Source organism: Coregonus clupeaformis, unplaced genomic scaffold (assembly GCF_020615455.1).
Source record: "Coregonus clupeaformis isolate EN_2021a unplaced genomic scaffold, ASM2061545v1 scaf0856, whole genome shotgun sequence".
Lineage (NCBI taxonomy): Eukaryota > Metazoa > Chordata > Actinopteri > Salmoniformes > Salmonidae > Coregonus > Coregonus clupeaformis.
The window spans coordinates 70,928-87,500 of record NW_025534311.1 but is presented as its reverse complement, the minus strand read 5'-3'; the positions used below and the strand labels follow the sequence as shown (position 1 = coordinate 87,500).

The window sequence follows — 16,573 nt, the reverse complement described above, 5'->3', positions numbered from 1 at the left end:
ATTTTCATTGGACTAAATGCAGTTTGTATGTGCTGCCCTGATTAATTTAAATAATAGACAGTGCGTTTCACTCAAAATATAGGCAGTACATTCAGACTTTGTTTTTAGTCGGTTCATTAAGTTGCACGGAAATACGAATCGCTGATACATTTGGTTCATGTCTTTATATAGTGTACCAAGAGTTGTTCAGGCGCTTACGGCCATACCAACCTGAATATGCCTGATCTTGTCTGATCTCGGAAGCTAAGCAGTATCGGGCCTGGTTAGTACTTGGATGGGAGACCGCCTGGGAATACCAGGTGCTGTAAGCTTTTGTTTCACTAGAGAGTACTCTTGTGTCATGGAGCAACTGCTTTTATTTATCACCCTAATAATATCATGTATTTTTATTGGACTAAATGCAGTTTGTATGTGCTGCCCTGCCCTGCCCTGATCAATTTAAATAATGGACTGTGCGTTTCCCTCAAAATATATGTGTCATGGAGCAACTGCCTTTTATTTATCACCCTAATAATATCATGTATTTTTATTGGACTAAATGCAGTTTGTATGTGCTGCCCTGGTCAAATTAAATAATAGACAAAGCGTTCCCCTCAAAATATAGGCATTACATTCAGCCTTTGTTTTTAGTCGGTTCATTAAGTTGCACGGAAATTCGAATCACTGGTAAATTTTGTTCATTTCTTTATATAGTGTACCAAGAGTTGTTCACTACCTTACGGCCATACCAGCCTGAATACACCCGATCTCGGAAGCTAAGCAGGTTTAGGGCTGGTTAGTACTTGGATGGGGGACCACCTTGGAATACCAGTTGCTGTAAAAGCATGTAAGAAGCTATGACGTGGAATGAGAATCTGTGTTATATGCTGAGATGTGAAGATATGATGTGAAATATGAAGCTATGATATGTAAAAAATAAGCTGTGAAGCTATGATGGGTTATTAGGATCTGCGATATAAGAAGCTTTGACATGTAATTAAAAAAAGCTCTGAAGCTATGGTGTTTCATAAGGAGCTATGACGTGATATAGGAAGCTATGATGTGGAGAAAAAAAAAAAAAAAAAAAGATATACACCTGATCTCATCTGATCTCGGAAGCTAAGCAGGAATGGGCCTGGTTAGTACTTGGATGGGAGACTGCCTTGGAATACCAGTTGCTGGAAGCTTTTTGTTCCACTAGAGAGTACTCTTGTGTCATGGAGCAACTGCCTTTTATTTATCACCCTAATAATATCATGTATTTTTATTGGACTAAATGCAGTTTGTATATGCTGCCCTAGTCAAATTAAATAATAGACAAAGCGTTCCCCTCAAAATATAGGCAGTACATTCAGCCTTTGTTTTTAGTCGGTTCATTAAGTTGCACGGAAATTCGAATCACTGGTAAATTTTGTTCATTTCTTTATATAGTGTACCAAGAGTTGTTAACTAGCTTACGGCCATACCAGCCTGAATACACCCGATCTCGTCTGATCTCGGAAGCTAAGCAGGATCGGGCCTGGTTAGTACTTGGATGGGAGACAGCCTCCGAATACCATGTGCTGTAAGCTTTTTGTTCCACTAGAGAGTACTCTTGTGTCATGGAGCAACTGCCTTTTATTTATCACCCTAATAATATCATGTATTTTTATTGGACTAAATGCAGTTTGTATGTAATGCCCTGCCCTGTCCTGATCAATTTAAATAATGGACAGTGCGTTTCACTCAAAAGATATGTGTCATGGAGCAACTGCCTTTTATTTATCACCCTAATAATGTCATGTATTTTTATTGGACTAAATGCAGTTTGTATGTGCTGCCCTGGTCAAATTAAATAATAGACAAAGCGTTTCCCTCAAAATATAGGCAGTACATTCAGCCTTTGTTTTTAGTCGGTTCATTAAGTTGCACGGAAATTCGAATCACTGGTAAATTTTGTTCATGTCTTTATATAGTGTACCAAGAGTTGTTCAACTTCTTACGGCCATACCAGCCTGAATACACCCGATCTCGTCTGATCTCGGAAGCTAAGCAGGATTGGGCCTGTTTAGTACTTTGATGGGAGACCACCTTGGAATACCAGTTGCTGTAAAAGTATGTAAGAAGCTATGACGTGGAATGAGAATCTGTGTTATATGCTGAGATGTGAAGATATGATGTGAAATATGAAGCTATGATATGTAAAAAATAAGCTGTGAAGCTATGATGGTTTATTAGGATCTGCGATATAAGAAGCTTTGACATGTAATTAAAAAAAGCTCTGAAGCTATGGTGTTTCATAAGGAGCTATGACGTGATATAGGAAGCTATGATGTGGAGGAATTAAAAAAATAATAATATATATATATAAAAAAATACACCTGATCTCATCTGATCTCGGAAGCTAAGCAGGAATGGGCCTGGTTAGTACTTGGATGGGAGACTGCCTTGGAATACCAGTTGCTGGAAGCTTTTTGTTCCACTAGAGAGTACTCTTGTGTCATGGAGCAACTGCCTTTTATTTATCACCCTAATAATATCATGTATTTTATTGGACTAAATATAGTTTGTATGTGCTGCCCTGCCCTGCCCTGATCAAATTAAATAATAGTCAGTGTGTTTCCCTCAAAATATATGTGTCATGGAGTAACTTCCTTTTATTTATCACCCTAATAATATAATGTAATCTTAATGGACTAAATTCAGTTTGTATGTGCTGCCCTGCCCTGCCCTGATCAATTTAAATAATAGACATTGCGTTTCCCTCAAAATATATGTGTCATGGAGCAACTGCCTTTTATTTATCACCCTAATAATATCATGTATTTTTATTGGACTAAATGCAGTTTGTATGTGCTGCACTGCCATGGTCAAATTAAATAATAGACAAAGCGTTTCACTCAAAAAATATAGGCAGTACATTCAGCCTTTGTTTTTAGTCGGTTCATTAAGTTGTACGGAAATTCGAATCGCTGATACATTTTGTTCATGTCTTTATATAGTGTACCAAAAGTTGTTCCTGCGCTTACGGCCATACCATCCTGAATATGCCTGATCTCGTCCGATCTCGGAAGCTAAGCAGGATCGGGTATGGTTAGTACTTGGATGGGAGACCGCCTGGGAATACCAGGTGCTGTAAGCTTTTTGTCCCAGTAGAGCGTGCTCTTGTGTCATGGAGCACCTGCCTTTTATTTATCACCCTAATAATATAATGTATTTTATTGGACTAAATGCAGTTTGTATGTGCTGTCCTAACCTGATCAATTTAAATAATAGACAGTGCGTTTCCCTCAAAATATATGTGTCATGGAGCAACTGCCTTTTATTTATCACCCTAATAATATCATGTATTTTTATTGGACTAAATGCAGTTTGTATATGATGTTCTACCCTTATCAAATTAAATAATAGACAAAGCGTTTCCCTCAAAATATAGGCAGTACATTCAGCCTTTGTTTTTAGTCGGTTCATTAAGTTGCATGGATATACGAATCGCTGATACATTTTGTTCATATCTTTATATAGTGTACCAAGAGTTGTTCCTGCGCTTACGGCCATACCATCCTGAATATGCCTGATCTCGTCCGACCTCGGAAGCTAAGCAGGATCGGGACTGGGTAGTACTAGGATGGGAGACCACCTGGGATTACCAGGTGCTGTAAGCTTTTTGTTCCACTAGAGAGTAATCTTGTGTCATGGAGCAACTGCCTTTTATTCATCACCTTAATAATATCATATATTTTATTGGACTAAATGCAGTTTCTATGTGCTGCCCTGCCCTGCCCTGATCAAATTAAATAATAGTCAGTGTGTTTCCCTCAAAATACATGTGTCATGGAGCAACTGCCTTTTATTTATCACCATAATAATATCCTTTATTTTTATTGGACTAAATGCAGTTTGTATGTGCTGCCCTGCCCTGGTCAAATTAAATAATAGACAAAGCGTTTCCCTGAAAATATAGGCAGTACATTCAGCCTTTGTTTTTAGTCGGTTCATTAAGTTGCACGGAAATTCGAATCACTGATACATTTTGTTCATGTCTTTATATAGTGTACCAAGAGTTGTTCACTCGCTTAAGGCCATACAAGCCAGGATACACCTGATCTCGTCGGATCTCGGAAGCTAAGCAGTATTGGGGCTGGTTAGTACTTGGATGGGAGACCACCTTGGAATACCAGTTGCTGTAAAAGCACGTAAGAAGCTATGACGTTGTATGATAATCTGTGTTATAAGCTGAGATGTGGATATATGATGTGAATTATGAAGCTATGACATGTAATTAAGGCTCTGAAGCTATGGTGTTTCATAAGGAGCAATGTCATGATATAGGAAGCTATGATGTGGAGGAATTATATTTAAAAAAAAAAATAATACACCTGATCTCGTCTGATGTTGAAAGCTAAGCAGGATTGGGCCTGGTTAGTACTTGGATGGGAGACCGCCTAGGAATACCAGGTGCTGTACGCTTTTTGTTCCACTAGAGAGTACTCTTGTGTCATGGAGCAACTGCCTTTTATTTATCACCCTAATAATATCATGTATTTTATTGGACTAAATGCAGTTTGTATGTGCTGTCCTAACCTGATCAAATTAAATAATAGACAGTGCGTTTCCCTCAAAATATATGTGTCATGGAGCAACTGCCTTTTATTTATCACCTTGAAAGGCGAACCGCAGAAACTTCCTGTGAAGCGGCTGAACCGGCACATGAAAGTACGCGTCCTTTAGGTCTATGGTCGTACAAAAGTCCCCTCTCTGGACACATTCCAGCAGACGTTTTGTCGTTCGGAAGGGCCGTTTGGTTATGCTCTCGTTGAGAATGCGTAAATCCAAAATCGGCCTCACTCCCCCGTCTTTTTGGGCACTAGGAAATAAGGCGAATATAGGCCTTTGTTCCTTTGCTCCCGGGGAACTACTGTCACCGCCTCCTTCGCCAATAGTTCCGTAATCTCTGTCATCAGAGCGGCCACTTTGTCTGGCATTTTCATCACCGTCTCCACCACTCCCCCGAACGGGGGTGGGGTCCGTGGAATTGGAGAGCATAACCCTTCTGCAACGTCTGTTCTAGCCAGCGTGAGAGGGTGCAGCTTCTTCGCCACTGCCAGCAATGCAGAGAAAGTGGCTGGGCGCGAAGCTGTGGTGCATCCAGTAGGAAGGACCTGTATTCCTCTATGGCCCTTACCGCCACTGTTCCCCAACATTAAAGTGGTGGAACAGCCCAAGGTGGGCCTCCCGTGAAAGGGAGAGGAAATGCGTTCTGAGAAAGAAAGAGGAGTAGGGACATCGGTTAAACCCGTAACCGTCGTATTCCTGCCCTCCTTGAACGCATCGCGGGTCTGAATTGCGCTGACCGAGGCCACAGCCTGCGGCAGGGCACCATCCCCAGCAAGCGATTGCGTCATCTTAGGTGAAGTCTGTAGTATGAGGTCTCTATGAGGTAAAAACAAGGCGGCGCCTTGATACCTTCTTAACTTTCACCTTCTGTGTGTGTTCAACTCTGCACCCCTGTTGGTTTGAGTCACGCTCAGTGTGGTGAGTATTAGCGCGTTCAAAGGGAAGTGGGGGGCGCCGATACACTGGGCACCTTCGTGACTGTGGTAATCGGGCCCTCCGTGAACGCAGCATGGGTCTGAATCGCACTAACCGAGACCTTAGTCTGCGATAGTGTGCCATCCCCAAATAGCGGCTGCGTCATCATGTCTCCTGACTGAGACTGCAGACTGCTATGAGAGACACTCACTACAGTACTCCTTGGGGTCTGTAAAGTGAGGTCTCTTTGAGATAAGCCAAGATGGTGTCTTGGTATCTTTCCTCACTTCACCTCCTGTGTGCGTTCAGCTCTGCACCTCTGGTGGGCTGAACTACGCTCAGTGTGGTGAGTATTAGCGCGTTCAGAAAGAAGTGGGGGCGCCGATACACTGGGCACCTTCGTGACCGTGGTAATCGGGCCCTTCTTGAACGCAGCATGGGTCTGGGTCGTACTAACAGAGACCTTAGTCTGTGATAGTGCGCCATCCCCAATTTGGTTATTATCAGCGCGTTCTGAGAGAAAACGGGGGCGCCGATACGTTGGTTACGCCCGTAACCGTAGTAATCAGGCCCTCCGTGACCGCAGCACGGGTCTGAACTGCACTGACTGAGGCGTTAGCCTGAGACAGAGCGCCGTCCCGAATAGCGGTCGCGTCATCATGCCATTATCTGGCTGAGACTGCAGCCTGCTATGTGAGACACTCACTACAGCACTCCTAGGAGTCTGTAAAGTGAGGTCTTTATAAGGTACACTTAATACCTTTTATATACCTGCCTTATGTGTGCATTCAGCAACGCACCATGGTGGGCTGAGCTGCACTCATAGTGGTAAGAGAGAGAGCGAGAGTGAGGAAGGTCGAACGCTCTCGGATGTATTATGGAAAAGGGGCTCTTTTTTGACAGTGTCAAGTAGAGCCAACCCTTTATTACACACATCAACAAAAAACATTCTCCTCCATACACTCAACGGTAGAGTGGGGGGGACAGTGGGCTCGGTCACAGCAGGCGCTGTGCCGTCTTCCGTTCTCTCCCCCTCGCCTGTCATAAACGGCGTCTCTTCTGGCCGCCCTTCGGGTGATGCCAGGATGACGCTTTAATGACCTCTCTCGCCGGCACCTCTGGCGCTGCAGGGGGGGGGCGAGGCCCGCTCCCTTGCTGCTTGAGGCCGCCGTCTGACGCCAAGCTGTAGCGAGAGTAACGGCCGCCCTTCCTCATATCCACTTCCGGGTTGGAGGGAATGGGGGGCAGCTTAATCTCCCGCTGTTTAGCAGCCCACTCAATGAGACCTGAGAATTCAGGCACAGAGAGGCTGTGGCGTCATCATCCAGGGATGTAATGACCTCACAATTTCCCGAAGGAAAAGGGGGTGTTAAACATCTGGGTCAGTGTAATGAATTGTTCCAATAGAATATTCATTTCTTCCCCAATAGCCCTGTCATCTCCTGAGTCAGCGCCTTCAGATGATGCCTCAGAAGCTGAGACATAACACTGATAGCACATCCTCAAGAGGAATATCCTCCCTAAAAATGCCCAACGCTGCTTCCACTCCTTCAAAAAGGAGGCGCAGCTGGCGCATAGTGGGGGATTAATGAAGCTGTCCCTGGCGTGCTGTGTCCCTCAACCCACGAAACATATGTCGGGGGGTCGACAGCCCCCAAGCGGAACAGCGACATTAAGCTCTGAAAATAGCTTTTGTTAAATACTTACCCTATGGATAAGCTTGGTGTGCTCATTGTAGGACGACGTCGATGATCTGGAAAATCGACGGCGTTTTCTTCGTCCTGAGTCTTCTCTTCGTCTCTTCTTGGCTTCTTCAGTCTAGTCCAGTCGCTGAAGAAAAAGGGAGGCTGATTGAGGGGAGGCACCCCCTCTTATAGGGACACCTGTACTCCTATTGGCTGTAGGTGTGTGCATAATTTTGTCTCAGGCTGCTGCTGCCTTAGGGCAGAGGGTAAACCACTAGGAGCAGAGCTCCCCTATGGGGCGGAGCTCCACGATATAGAACGGCAGTGTATCAAATACTTGTTCTCCCCACTGTAGTTGGCTTATATGTTTGACTTGGTGGAGTGGAGCAGAGAGGGGGATGGGAGCAGAGAAGGGGATGGGAGGCTGATCATTGATTGGCTGTAGTGTAGGGTGTGTCATACAATGTATCAAAATTCCAACTGCTAGCTCAAAATCTCACTCAAATGTACCACTAATATGAAAATGTTCCACAGATTGTCTTGCAGAATACTATGCACTGACAAAACATTTAGTGTTACAAATCAAAGCTTAACATTAAAATATGTGATTTCAAATGACTAAATAAAATTCAGACAGGCCTGTAATGTGCTCTCTAACACAAACATAAACTGTGTTGTTGTCAACCTTTTCACAGATCTAGGATCAGGTGACCTCCACAGAATGTTAACATTAGCCACAAATATCTGACTTCTGCAGAGTGCACAACCAACAGTTTCACAGGTCAACACGTCTCTGCCCAGGGTTGCCATGTATGCTTTTTTGGGGGTTTATTGAGGTACTTTGGAAACTTTGCTGCAGGTGAAAGGTTTTGGTCGCTGGGTGCAAGGTTTTATACTACTTCTATATTGCAACTTTACCAACATGGCATTTTAAAACATTTATTAATTTCCCTGTAATCTGCTGAAATTGTGCTAGTTTTCAGGCTTTGAAGGCAGGTTTGAGTGACTTCTTAGAAATTAGCAATTGACCTGGCAAGCCTGTCTCTGCCTTGAGCACAATCACCAGTAAAGTAGCTGGGCAGCACCTTTTTAAGGAAGAGGAGGATGGTTGCAGATGTTTACGTTCATGCAAGAAGGTAAGCTATTAACTAAACTGCTAACCAATATTTTAGCTAAAATTGTATTTGTATTTGGTGTATTGGCAAGCAATGCATGTTCCCGTTGTCTTTATTTTTAATTAATTAATGTTAGCTCCCATATGTCTTTCGGTGGAATCCAACATGCATTGACAATGTTGTGTCAGATATACTGCGTCATGACATTGAAATTGGTAGGCTTATCCAAACAATTCATAAATGTGCAATTGTTACTTTGCATGTTTCTACCTTAGCTAATTTTCCCCAAACATCGGACACCCCCTAACCTCGGACACTCTCTAGCGGTTGGAGGACTGAATCACATCGAGCTCAACATTTAAATGGACTGAAAAATAACGGTAAGTTTTGTGACTAACGACACCCTTTTAGCTAGCTGACCACCGATTTTCAGTGCAATTTATGTAAGTTAAGTTAGGTTTTGAGAGTTTTCAAAAAAGTTATATGTACACATTTTGTGGAACACGCTGCATATTGTAAAATTCGACTGCGCGACAAACCACACCTAATTTAATATACAACTTTTTACCTCTGAAATATAGCTAACGGATTTTCTAATGTTGCTATCTTAGTTGCTAAATGTTGATAGAACTGCTAAGTAAGCAAAAAGGAAAGAAATTGTAAGTGTTAGATAATACATATCACGAAAACAGCTGCATGTTGTCAAGCTTTACCGTATCAAAATTGGAGTCCTCTGACGGAGGCGTTTTGCACAATCTGCAAAAATGTATTTGGAAATTTGAACCATGAACTTTTCGACATCACTGTTGGCTATATTTCATCTTACAACAGCTACATAGAGGCAGTATTTAGTTAAATGGTACAATGTATGCATCAATATTACACTAATTGGGACACAAATTTTCATTACAGATAACATCAAACAAAAAACGTGGGTACACTTTCAGTTATTGTGAAAACTTTCATCACCTTTCAATGCCTTAGCTTTGAAATGTAAATGTTTATACATATTCAGATTGAGTTATCTTTCTAAAATGTGTATAGTATGCCAAGTTATTTAGCTACATGTATTTTTTTAGGGCGGCAGGTAGCTTAGTGGGTAAGAGCATTGTGCCAGTAACCGAAAGGTCGCTGGTTCTAATCCCCGAGCCGACTAGGTGAAAAATCTGTCGATGTGCCCTTAAGCAAGGCACTTAACCCTAATTGCTCCTGTAAGTCGCTCTGGATAAGAGCGTCTGCTAAATGACTAAAATGTAAATGTAATTTACCACTGCAGCATGGAGAAAGTCAAGAGGAAGCAATGGAGTGAGGTGGACATGTTCCATGCCATGGAGGACTGCGGGGCAGGGATGGCTATCCGCCAGGCTGCCAAGGTTAGGCATCTTTTGTTTTTAGGAGATTACCATGTGTATGTGAATTTTATCTGCTAGTAACAGTTTTCTTTTCTTATCTACCAAGGTGCATGGTGTACCTCGGCAGACCCTGGCGGACAGGCTGAGCGGCCGGGTGACCCATGGTTGTCGCAGTGGACCACCCACATTGCTTGCACCAGAGGATGAAAAGTCTCTGGTGCAGTACTGTATCTACTGCGCCAGCCATGGGTTCCCCCTTCACCAGACAGAGGCTGATGAAATACGCAGACAAAATCCGCAGGTATTTGGTGTTCTATGTGTTTATGTATGTAGAATGCTGGACTGACTGTTATCAATGTGTGTGATGTAAATGTGGATGTGTATGGTGATGCCAAAACAAACATTTTCATCCTGGATGGACAATTATATATTCTATTCTATTGTAGGTTTCGGCACCCAGGGGAAACAATCCCACCACTGGGGAAGAGGTGGTGGGAAATGTTCAGGAGGAGGCACAAGAACCTAAGCATGAGGAGGCCGGACACCCTGGACAGGGGGAGAGCTGAGTGTGCCACACGTCCGACGATGGACACCTTCTTCACTTCTTATGAGAAGCACTTGGAGGAGAGTGGGTTGAGGGAGAAACCCAGACAAATCTATAACTGCGATGAGTCTGGGTTTCGTAGCGACCAGAGCAGGCACAAAGTGCTGGCTCCCCGGGGCGCAAAACACGTGTACCAGCAGGCTCCGGGGACCAAGGAGCACATCACAGTGCTGGCCTGCTTCAATGCAACTGGGGAGGACATCCCCCCGTTTATCATCTACCCCAAGTGTTTCCCCGGTGGCCACTACACACTGGGAGGCCCCCCCCAAGCCTTGTATGGACGGTCAAGCAGTGGCTACATTGACGGGGACCTGTTCAGGAAGTGGTTTCAGCACTTCATTAAGTATGCAGTGAAAGAGCGCCCTCTCCTTCTCCTCTTTGATGGGCACAAGAGCCACATGGACCCGGAAGTGCTCGCGGTGGCACTAAGGGAAGGGGTTATACTTCTTTGTCTTCCACCACACTGCACCCATGTCCTGCAGCCGCTGGACGTGGCATACTTTGGCCCTTTAAAGGCTGAGTTCTCCAAGGTAGCTGGAGACCTTAGCCATTTTGACCACTCCTACATGGTAAACAAATCAGAATTTGCCAGAGTATTCCGCTACCCGTACCAGCGATGCAAGGACATGCGCTATGTGGTGGAAGGGTTTAAGAAGTGTGGCCTCTTCCCTTTTGACCCTTCAGCCATTGATGGGTCCCGTTTAATGCCGTCTCGGACCCTACCGGGTCCCAACACCGCCTCTACTGGAACCAGTAGCAATGTGCCATCCATCAGCACCTCCTCCCCAGCGACCACAGGAGGACCCTCAGCCCCTGCCCCAGTCCCAGCCGCTGCTCCAGTCCTATCCCTAGCTCTAGAAGAGCACCCCCTAATAGAGGGGGGGCTGATAGCGAAGGACCTGGGGCACATCCTTACTGTCCTGAAGTATCGGCTGGACCGATACAGAAGACTCCCTGTGGTCGCCACATGCCTCACCGGGGAGGAATACACGCGCCAGTGGCAGGAGAGGGGTGAGAAGGAGAGGGCCGAGGCAGAGGAGAAAGGGCGTTGGGCAGCCCTCAGAACACAGAGGGCACAGGAGAGGGCTGCCATGGATGAGACCATTGACGCCATCGCCTCTGCTGGACCCCCTGCTGGAACCACTCCTGACAGCTGCATCACCACTGCCAGTGCCTCCCAGTGTGCAACACCTGTAGGAGCCGCCGGAGTCCCCAGCTGCAGAAGAAGGCCACATGCCTACTCCCCCGGCCACACCATCGTCGGCCCCTCAACCCCACCATTACAAACACCAGCTCCTCCAAGCCATCGTCGGCGGTTTTGTCCACCACCACCACGATGCACACCACCCCCCATGTCTGTCACCACCAACACGGCCTCCTCTGGACCAACTGCCTCCTCCGTCTCCCCTGGTCACACCACCATAGCAGCCTCGTCTGATGTCCCTGCCCCCCGAAATTTGAATACCACCACCTCCACAGGTAAACACATGTTAAAATTACGAAAAAATGACTGTTTGTTATCTGTTTTATAAAACAGCAATGTAAAAAATATATATATATATATCTTTATATATCTACAGTAAATAGCACCAGCCCTCAAGTCATCTCCGCCTCCTCCAAAACCTCTGCAGCTTCCTCCAGAGGTATTGATGTAAAAAAAAGTTGAAAAGGGTTTTCATGCAACATGCTCTCTAACACCACTTTTTCTCAAACTGCAGCACAGAAAAGGAAGAGAAAAGCTACACCGGTCACATCTGTCACACCACCCATGGCACCACTCTCAGGTACTTCATAATCTGTTTTTCTCGCTCTCTCAGTTGTATCAATTACTATTGTTGTTGAAGAACTTCTACATTTTACAAAACCATATTAATCAATTTGTATTATTATTTAATTTTTTATAAAAGAAGACACCACCTGCTGTGCTCGCTGCGGGAGCGTGATCCGCCTGCAAGCTCCTCTCAGGAGTGTAGATCCGAGGTGCCATGGGTGTGCTGTGACTTTTGCCAGCACTGGTTCCACTGCAGGTGTGTGCAGTGGGATCCAGAGGTAGCGGTGGAGCTGGATTTTTATTGTGATTTTTGTGACAATATAGGGATGGAGGTCGAGATTTAATTGTTTGTTTTGTTTGTGTTCATATGAAATTATTTATTTGTTCAAAAAAATAAATGTCTAAAATATAATATATATATTTATTGAACCCATCTTGTGTATTTCTTCCTTTACTTTCCAAGTGCACCTCTGCAACACAAACTCCAACAGTGTTTTCATTGTTTTATGTTAATGCACATAACTGAAATTAAAGTGTATTTGATGTAAATTATTAATACTCATATTTCATTTGGTTACAACACTGAATATGTTGGTGAAGAACCATTTTTAAGAGTCCACAAGAGGGCGCACCGGGCTACGCAATGAAAAGTTGACAGGCAAGTCATTATTTTTTACCTGGAGACAACTAGTCAACTATCTAGTAAACACTTCGGGTACGTGGTTGGTGTCTCTTTTTTCAACAAAATGTAACGGATATATCTTGTAATTGAACAAAATAGTAAGGTGGCCAATAACTGGGGGCCGTATGCCGATAATACGGGACGTATTTTTTTGCTAAACAGCTTATCAAAAGCTGACAACAGTAGTATTTCCAATGAAATGTCAAACTTGCTAATTGCTAACCCGTTAGCTAACATTTTTACGACACCAATAATCACAAAACATTGAAGGCTTGATCACAAGATAACACTGTTGAAGGTAATATATTTCTTAAACGCTGTTGAATATGCCGATAATACGGGATTCTACGCTATACTTATTTACTGCTAGCTAAGGGTTAGCGTGCTAGCGATGCTAACGATGCTAGCTATGTTGGCAAGCTAGCTAATAAGCTTAGCATAATTGGTAAACATGTCTTTGATTCAGAATACATCAATACACTGTGGTTAACCCAATGTTACATGCATTGGAAAATAAAATTGCTAGTGTAACTTGAATTGGTTTACAAGCTAGCTAGAAAAGCCAGTTCCTTTTCATCTGTTTTGTCAAGCTATAAGCCTGCATGTGTGCTAAAATATTTAATTAAATCCCCTCATTAAATTAATATATTTAAGTTGCATCAGTTTTTTATAGCCCTTTCTTACCCAAATACCATTTTTTCCGTTGGAATAATTTGGATGAAAATAAGAAATATGTGAAAGAAAATAAGTGACCAGATTTTGTTATTGAAAACCCTGGACATTCACTTCTTTAAAAAATAAATATATATACAGACATTGCCAGATTCTTTAACCAAATCCCTATTTCCTACACTAATTTTTTAAGATCGAAAACAAAATGGAAGATAAGAGTCCAGGAACCTACAAAGCAACCATTCCAGTCTGACAGCTGATTATTACATAATGCGGAGCTGTAGTAAACTGGGACATGCCGGGCATATCCAACTCGGCACTAAGGGTGGAGGGGGGTGCACAGACGCAGGGTGGCCGCTAGGTGGGTGACTCAAAGCGGTGTGCTCGTCATGCTTCGACATGTCAAGGGAGGTTAGTAATCTGGCTTCAGCCCTACACCGGCGTCAACAGCCGGAGCAATGCTAGCCCTGACATGTCTTTCCGAGCCTATTTAAATCCCGGGGAGACGGGGAAGTGGTTCCTACTGCTAGCCCTACACCGGCGTCAACAGCCGGAGCAATGCTAGCCCTGACATGTCTTTCCGAGCCTATTTAAATCCCGGGGAGACGGGGAAGTGGTTCCTACTGCTAGCCCTACACCGGCGTCAACAGCCGGAGCAATGCTAGCCCTGACATGTCTTTCCGAGCCTATTTAAATCCCGGGGAGACGGGGAAGTGATTCCTACTGCTAGCCCTACACCGGCGTCAACAGCCGGAGCAATGCTAGCCCTGACATGTCTTTCCGAGCCTATTTAAATCCCGGGGAGATGGGGAAGTGATTCCTACTGCTAGCCCTACACCGGGCGTCAACAGCCGGAGCAATGCTAGCCCTGACATGTCTTTCCGAGCCTATTTAAATCCCGGGAGACGGGGAAGTGGTTCCTACTGCTAGCCCTACACCGGCGTCAACAGCCGGAGCAATGCTAGCCCTGACATGTCTTTCCGAGCCTATTTAAATCCCGGGGAGACGGGGAAGTGATTCCTACTGCTAGCCCTACACCGGCGTCAACAGCCGGAGCAATGCTAGCCCTGACATGTCTTTCCGAGCCTATTTAAATCCCGGGGAGACGGGGAAGTGGTTCCTACTGCTAGCATCCGAGCTGAAGCACTTTATGTACAGAATATGAAGGGTGTATTATAGAGATGTGTGTGTGTGTGTATATAAGGGACGTCTACTCTTTAGTACTTCTATTTATTTAGATAGGTAAGCTTGTTTCTGTCTTCCAAAGCTTGTCTTGACGTGTATGTAATTGTATACTTTTATAAGGCATTGCATGTTAACTTTGACATTTTAAATGTATTTTTTGCTCTACTCTTCAACAGGTGAAAGACAGAAAAGTCGGCTTTGGTACCCTCCGGAAATCACGTGTCTAGACTCGCGCTCTCCTATGCACCTGCTGAGGCAAAGAGGGAGCTGAGAGTTTTGATGCTAGGGGAGAGTGGTCTGTCTGTAAGGAGCGCCGCAGAAATTCTTTTTTCACCCGAGTTTTAAAGGAAAAGTCTTGGAATAGACAGAAAGGAATGGATTTCACGGTATCCCACCTCGGCTCTGTATTGATTATTCTCATTGCAGGTGTAGCCCATGGCCTGGAGATCACATCCCAGGGGCCCACGTCCATAGAGAAGGCCAGCAGTGAGAGCGTCAAGCTGGACTGCCAGTTCTCTCTGGCCCCCGAGGACTCTGGCCCCCTGGACATTGAATGGAGCCTGCTGGCCTCCGACAACCAGAAAGAGGATAAAGTGGTGATCCTGTACTCTGGGGACAGGGCCTATGAGGACTACTACCCTGCAGTGAAGGGGCGGGCCCACTTCAACTCAGCCGACCCTAAGAATGGCGACGCCTCCATCAACCTAACGGGTCTAAAGTCTAGTGACACTGGGACCTATCAGTGCAAGGTGAAGAAGGCCCCGGGCATCCGCAGCAGGAAGATGCTGCTGACCGTCATGGTGAGGCCTTCCAAGCCCAGATGCTATGCCGAGGGCCCCACCCAGGAGGGTAAGGACGTGGTCCTGAGGTGTATGTCCAGTGAAGGTACCAACCCCCTGCAGTACACCTGGGAGAAGACCAGCGACAACAAACTGCTGCCTGCCTCCGCCGTGCTAGACCCTGTGGGAGGCACCATGAACGTAAGGAACGCGTCCACCAGCTCCTCGGGAACCTACCGCTGCACAGCTAAGAACCGAGTGGGCATGGAGGAGTGTATTCTACAGCTTGGCATCACTCCCCCCCCCAACACTGCTGGTATCATAGCTGGAGCCATCATCGCTGTTCTGCTGGCCCTCATCATCATCGCCATCATCCTCTTCTGCTGCTGCCGCGCCCGCAACAGGAAGAAGTATGAGAAGGAGATCTCCTACGAGATCAGAGAGGACGTCCCCCCTCCGAAGAGCCGCGTGTCGACAGCCCGCTCCTTCACCAGCGTGGGCAGCCAGCGCTCCTCCCTGGGCTCCATGTCCCCCTCCAACCTGCACGAGTATGCCCTCAAGCCCCAGTACGACAAGATCCCCTCCGTGGAGGAGTACGAGAGGCCCCCCAGCCACGCACCCCTGCCCCCGCCCGTCGCCAGCAAGATGGCCGGCCCCAACCTCAGCCGCATGGGCGCCATCGCCGTCATGATCCCCGCCCAGAACAGGGACGGCTCCATCGTGTAGTGGAAAGAAACAGAGAAAGTCTTTGTTGCCTGTACCCTGCTGATATAGAAACCACACGTCTTTGGCTCAACTTTAGTTAATCAAGTTATTGTTTGCGTGAAGCAGACAGATGAAAACCGTTAAGACCCTCAATGGACATTATATCCCAGACTTTTCAGTTTCCATAATATTTTCTAGTCTCATATTTTAATTAAGTTAAATATTTGATGTTGTGAATTTCCAATTGCAGTATATCTTAGTTTACTCCTAGAATAGTGGATATTAGTTCATTTCTAAGGAAGGAATAGTTACTCTTCATGTGTTGTTAGCAGCCAAACTACTGGTATAGAAGTTGTGTAGGTGTTGCCTCTGGATTCTTCTCCACATAGTTAGATTTACACTAGTTTCACTATTGGTTGTCGCTTTCATCAACTAAGTACTACATACAGTAGATGCTCTCAAAAAAATATAAAGGCTTTTGTCTTGGTTCTGTTGTTTTTCCTGTTGATATACTGTTTTACCTACTTTAGTTG

The 16,573-nt window shown here is 45.1% G+C and overlaps 2 protein-coding genes, 5 non-coding genes and 2 pseudogenes across 7 annotated transcripts in view; all 9 read left to right on the top strand.

The window, feature by feature from the left end:
• LOC121559808 (E3 ubiquitin-protein ligase Mdm2-like) overlaps nt 1–16,573 on the top strand; it is a gene marked incomplete at its 3' end in the record, with an annotated part of 159,884 nt that overhangs the window by 72,874 nt on the left and 70,437 nt on the right. The gene's annotated exons all lie outside the window — the stretch shown is intronic.
• LOC123485795 lies at nt 193–311 on the top strand. Its single transcript, XR_006659157.1, has one exon. It is a non-coding gene; the product is annotated as a 5S ribosomal RNA (ribosomal RNA).
• Nucleotides 715–823, top strand: LOC123485802 (annotated as a pseudogene).
• LOC123485798 lies at nt 1,432–1,550 on the top strand. The gene has a single exon (XR_006659160.1). It is a non-coding gene; the product is annotated as a 5S ribosomal RNA (ribosomal RNA).
• On the top strand, nt 1,956–2,074 carry LOC123485797. Its single transcript, XR_006659159.1, has one exon. It is a non-coding gene; the product is annotated as a 5S ribosomal RNA (ribosomal RNA).
• On the top strand, nt 2,982–3,100 carry LOC123485805. Its single transcript, XR_006659162.1, has one exon. It is a non-coding gene; the product is annotated as a 5S ribosomal RNA (ribosomal RNA).
• Nucleotides 3,505–3,623, top strand: LOC121559180. The gene has a single exon (XR_006659163.1). It is a non-coding gene; the product is annotated as a 5S ribosomal RNA (ribosomal RNA).
• On the top strand, nt 4,033–4,151 carry LOC121559184 (annotated as a pseudogene).
• On the top strand, nt 8,034–16,526 carry LOC121559162 (coxsackievirus and adenovirus receptor homolog). Its single transcript, XM_045216927.1, has 2 exons — nt 8,034–8,311; nt 14,733–16,526. The coding sequence occupies exon 2, from the start codon at nt 14,931–14,933 to the stop codon at nt 16,059–16,061; it is 1,131 nt and encodes a 376-aa protein (XP_045072862.1). The 5' UTR covers nt 8,034–8,311; nt 14,733–14,930; the 3' UTR covers nt 16,062–16,526.

What these genes read in the sequence shown, in the direction of transcription:
- LOC121559162 (XM_045216927.1), top strand. Translation starts at nt 14,931, where the DNA reads ATGGATTTCACGGTATCCCACCTCGGCTCTGTATTGATTATTCTCATT.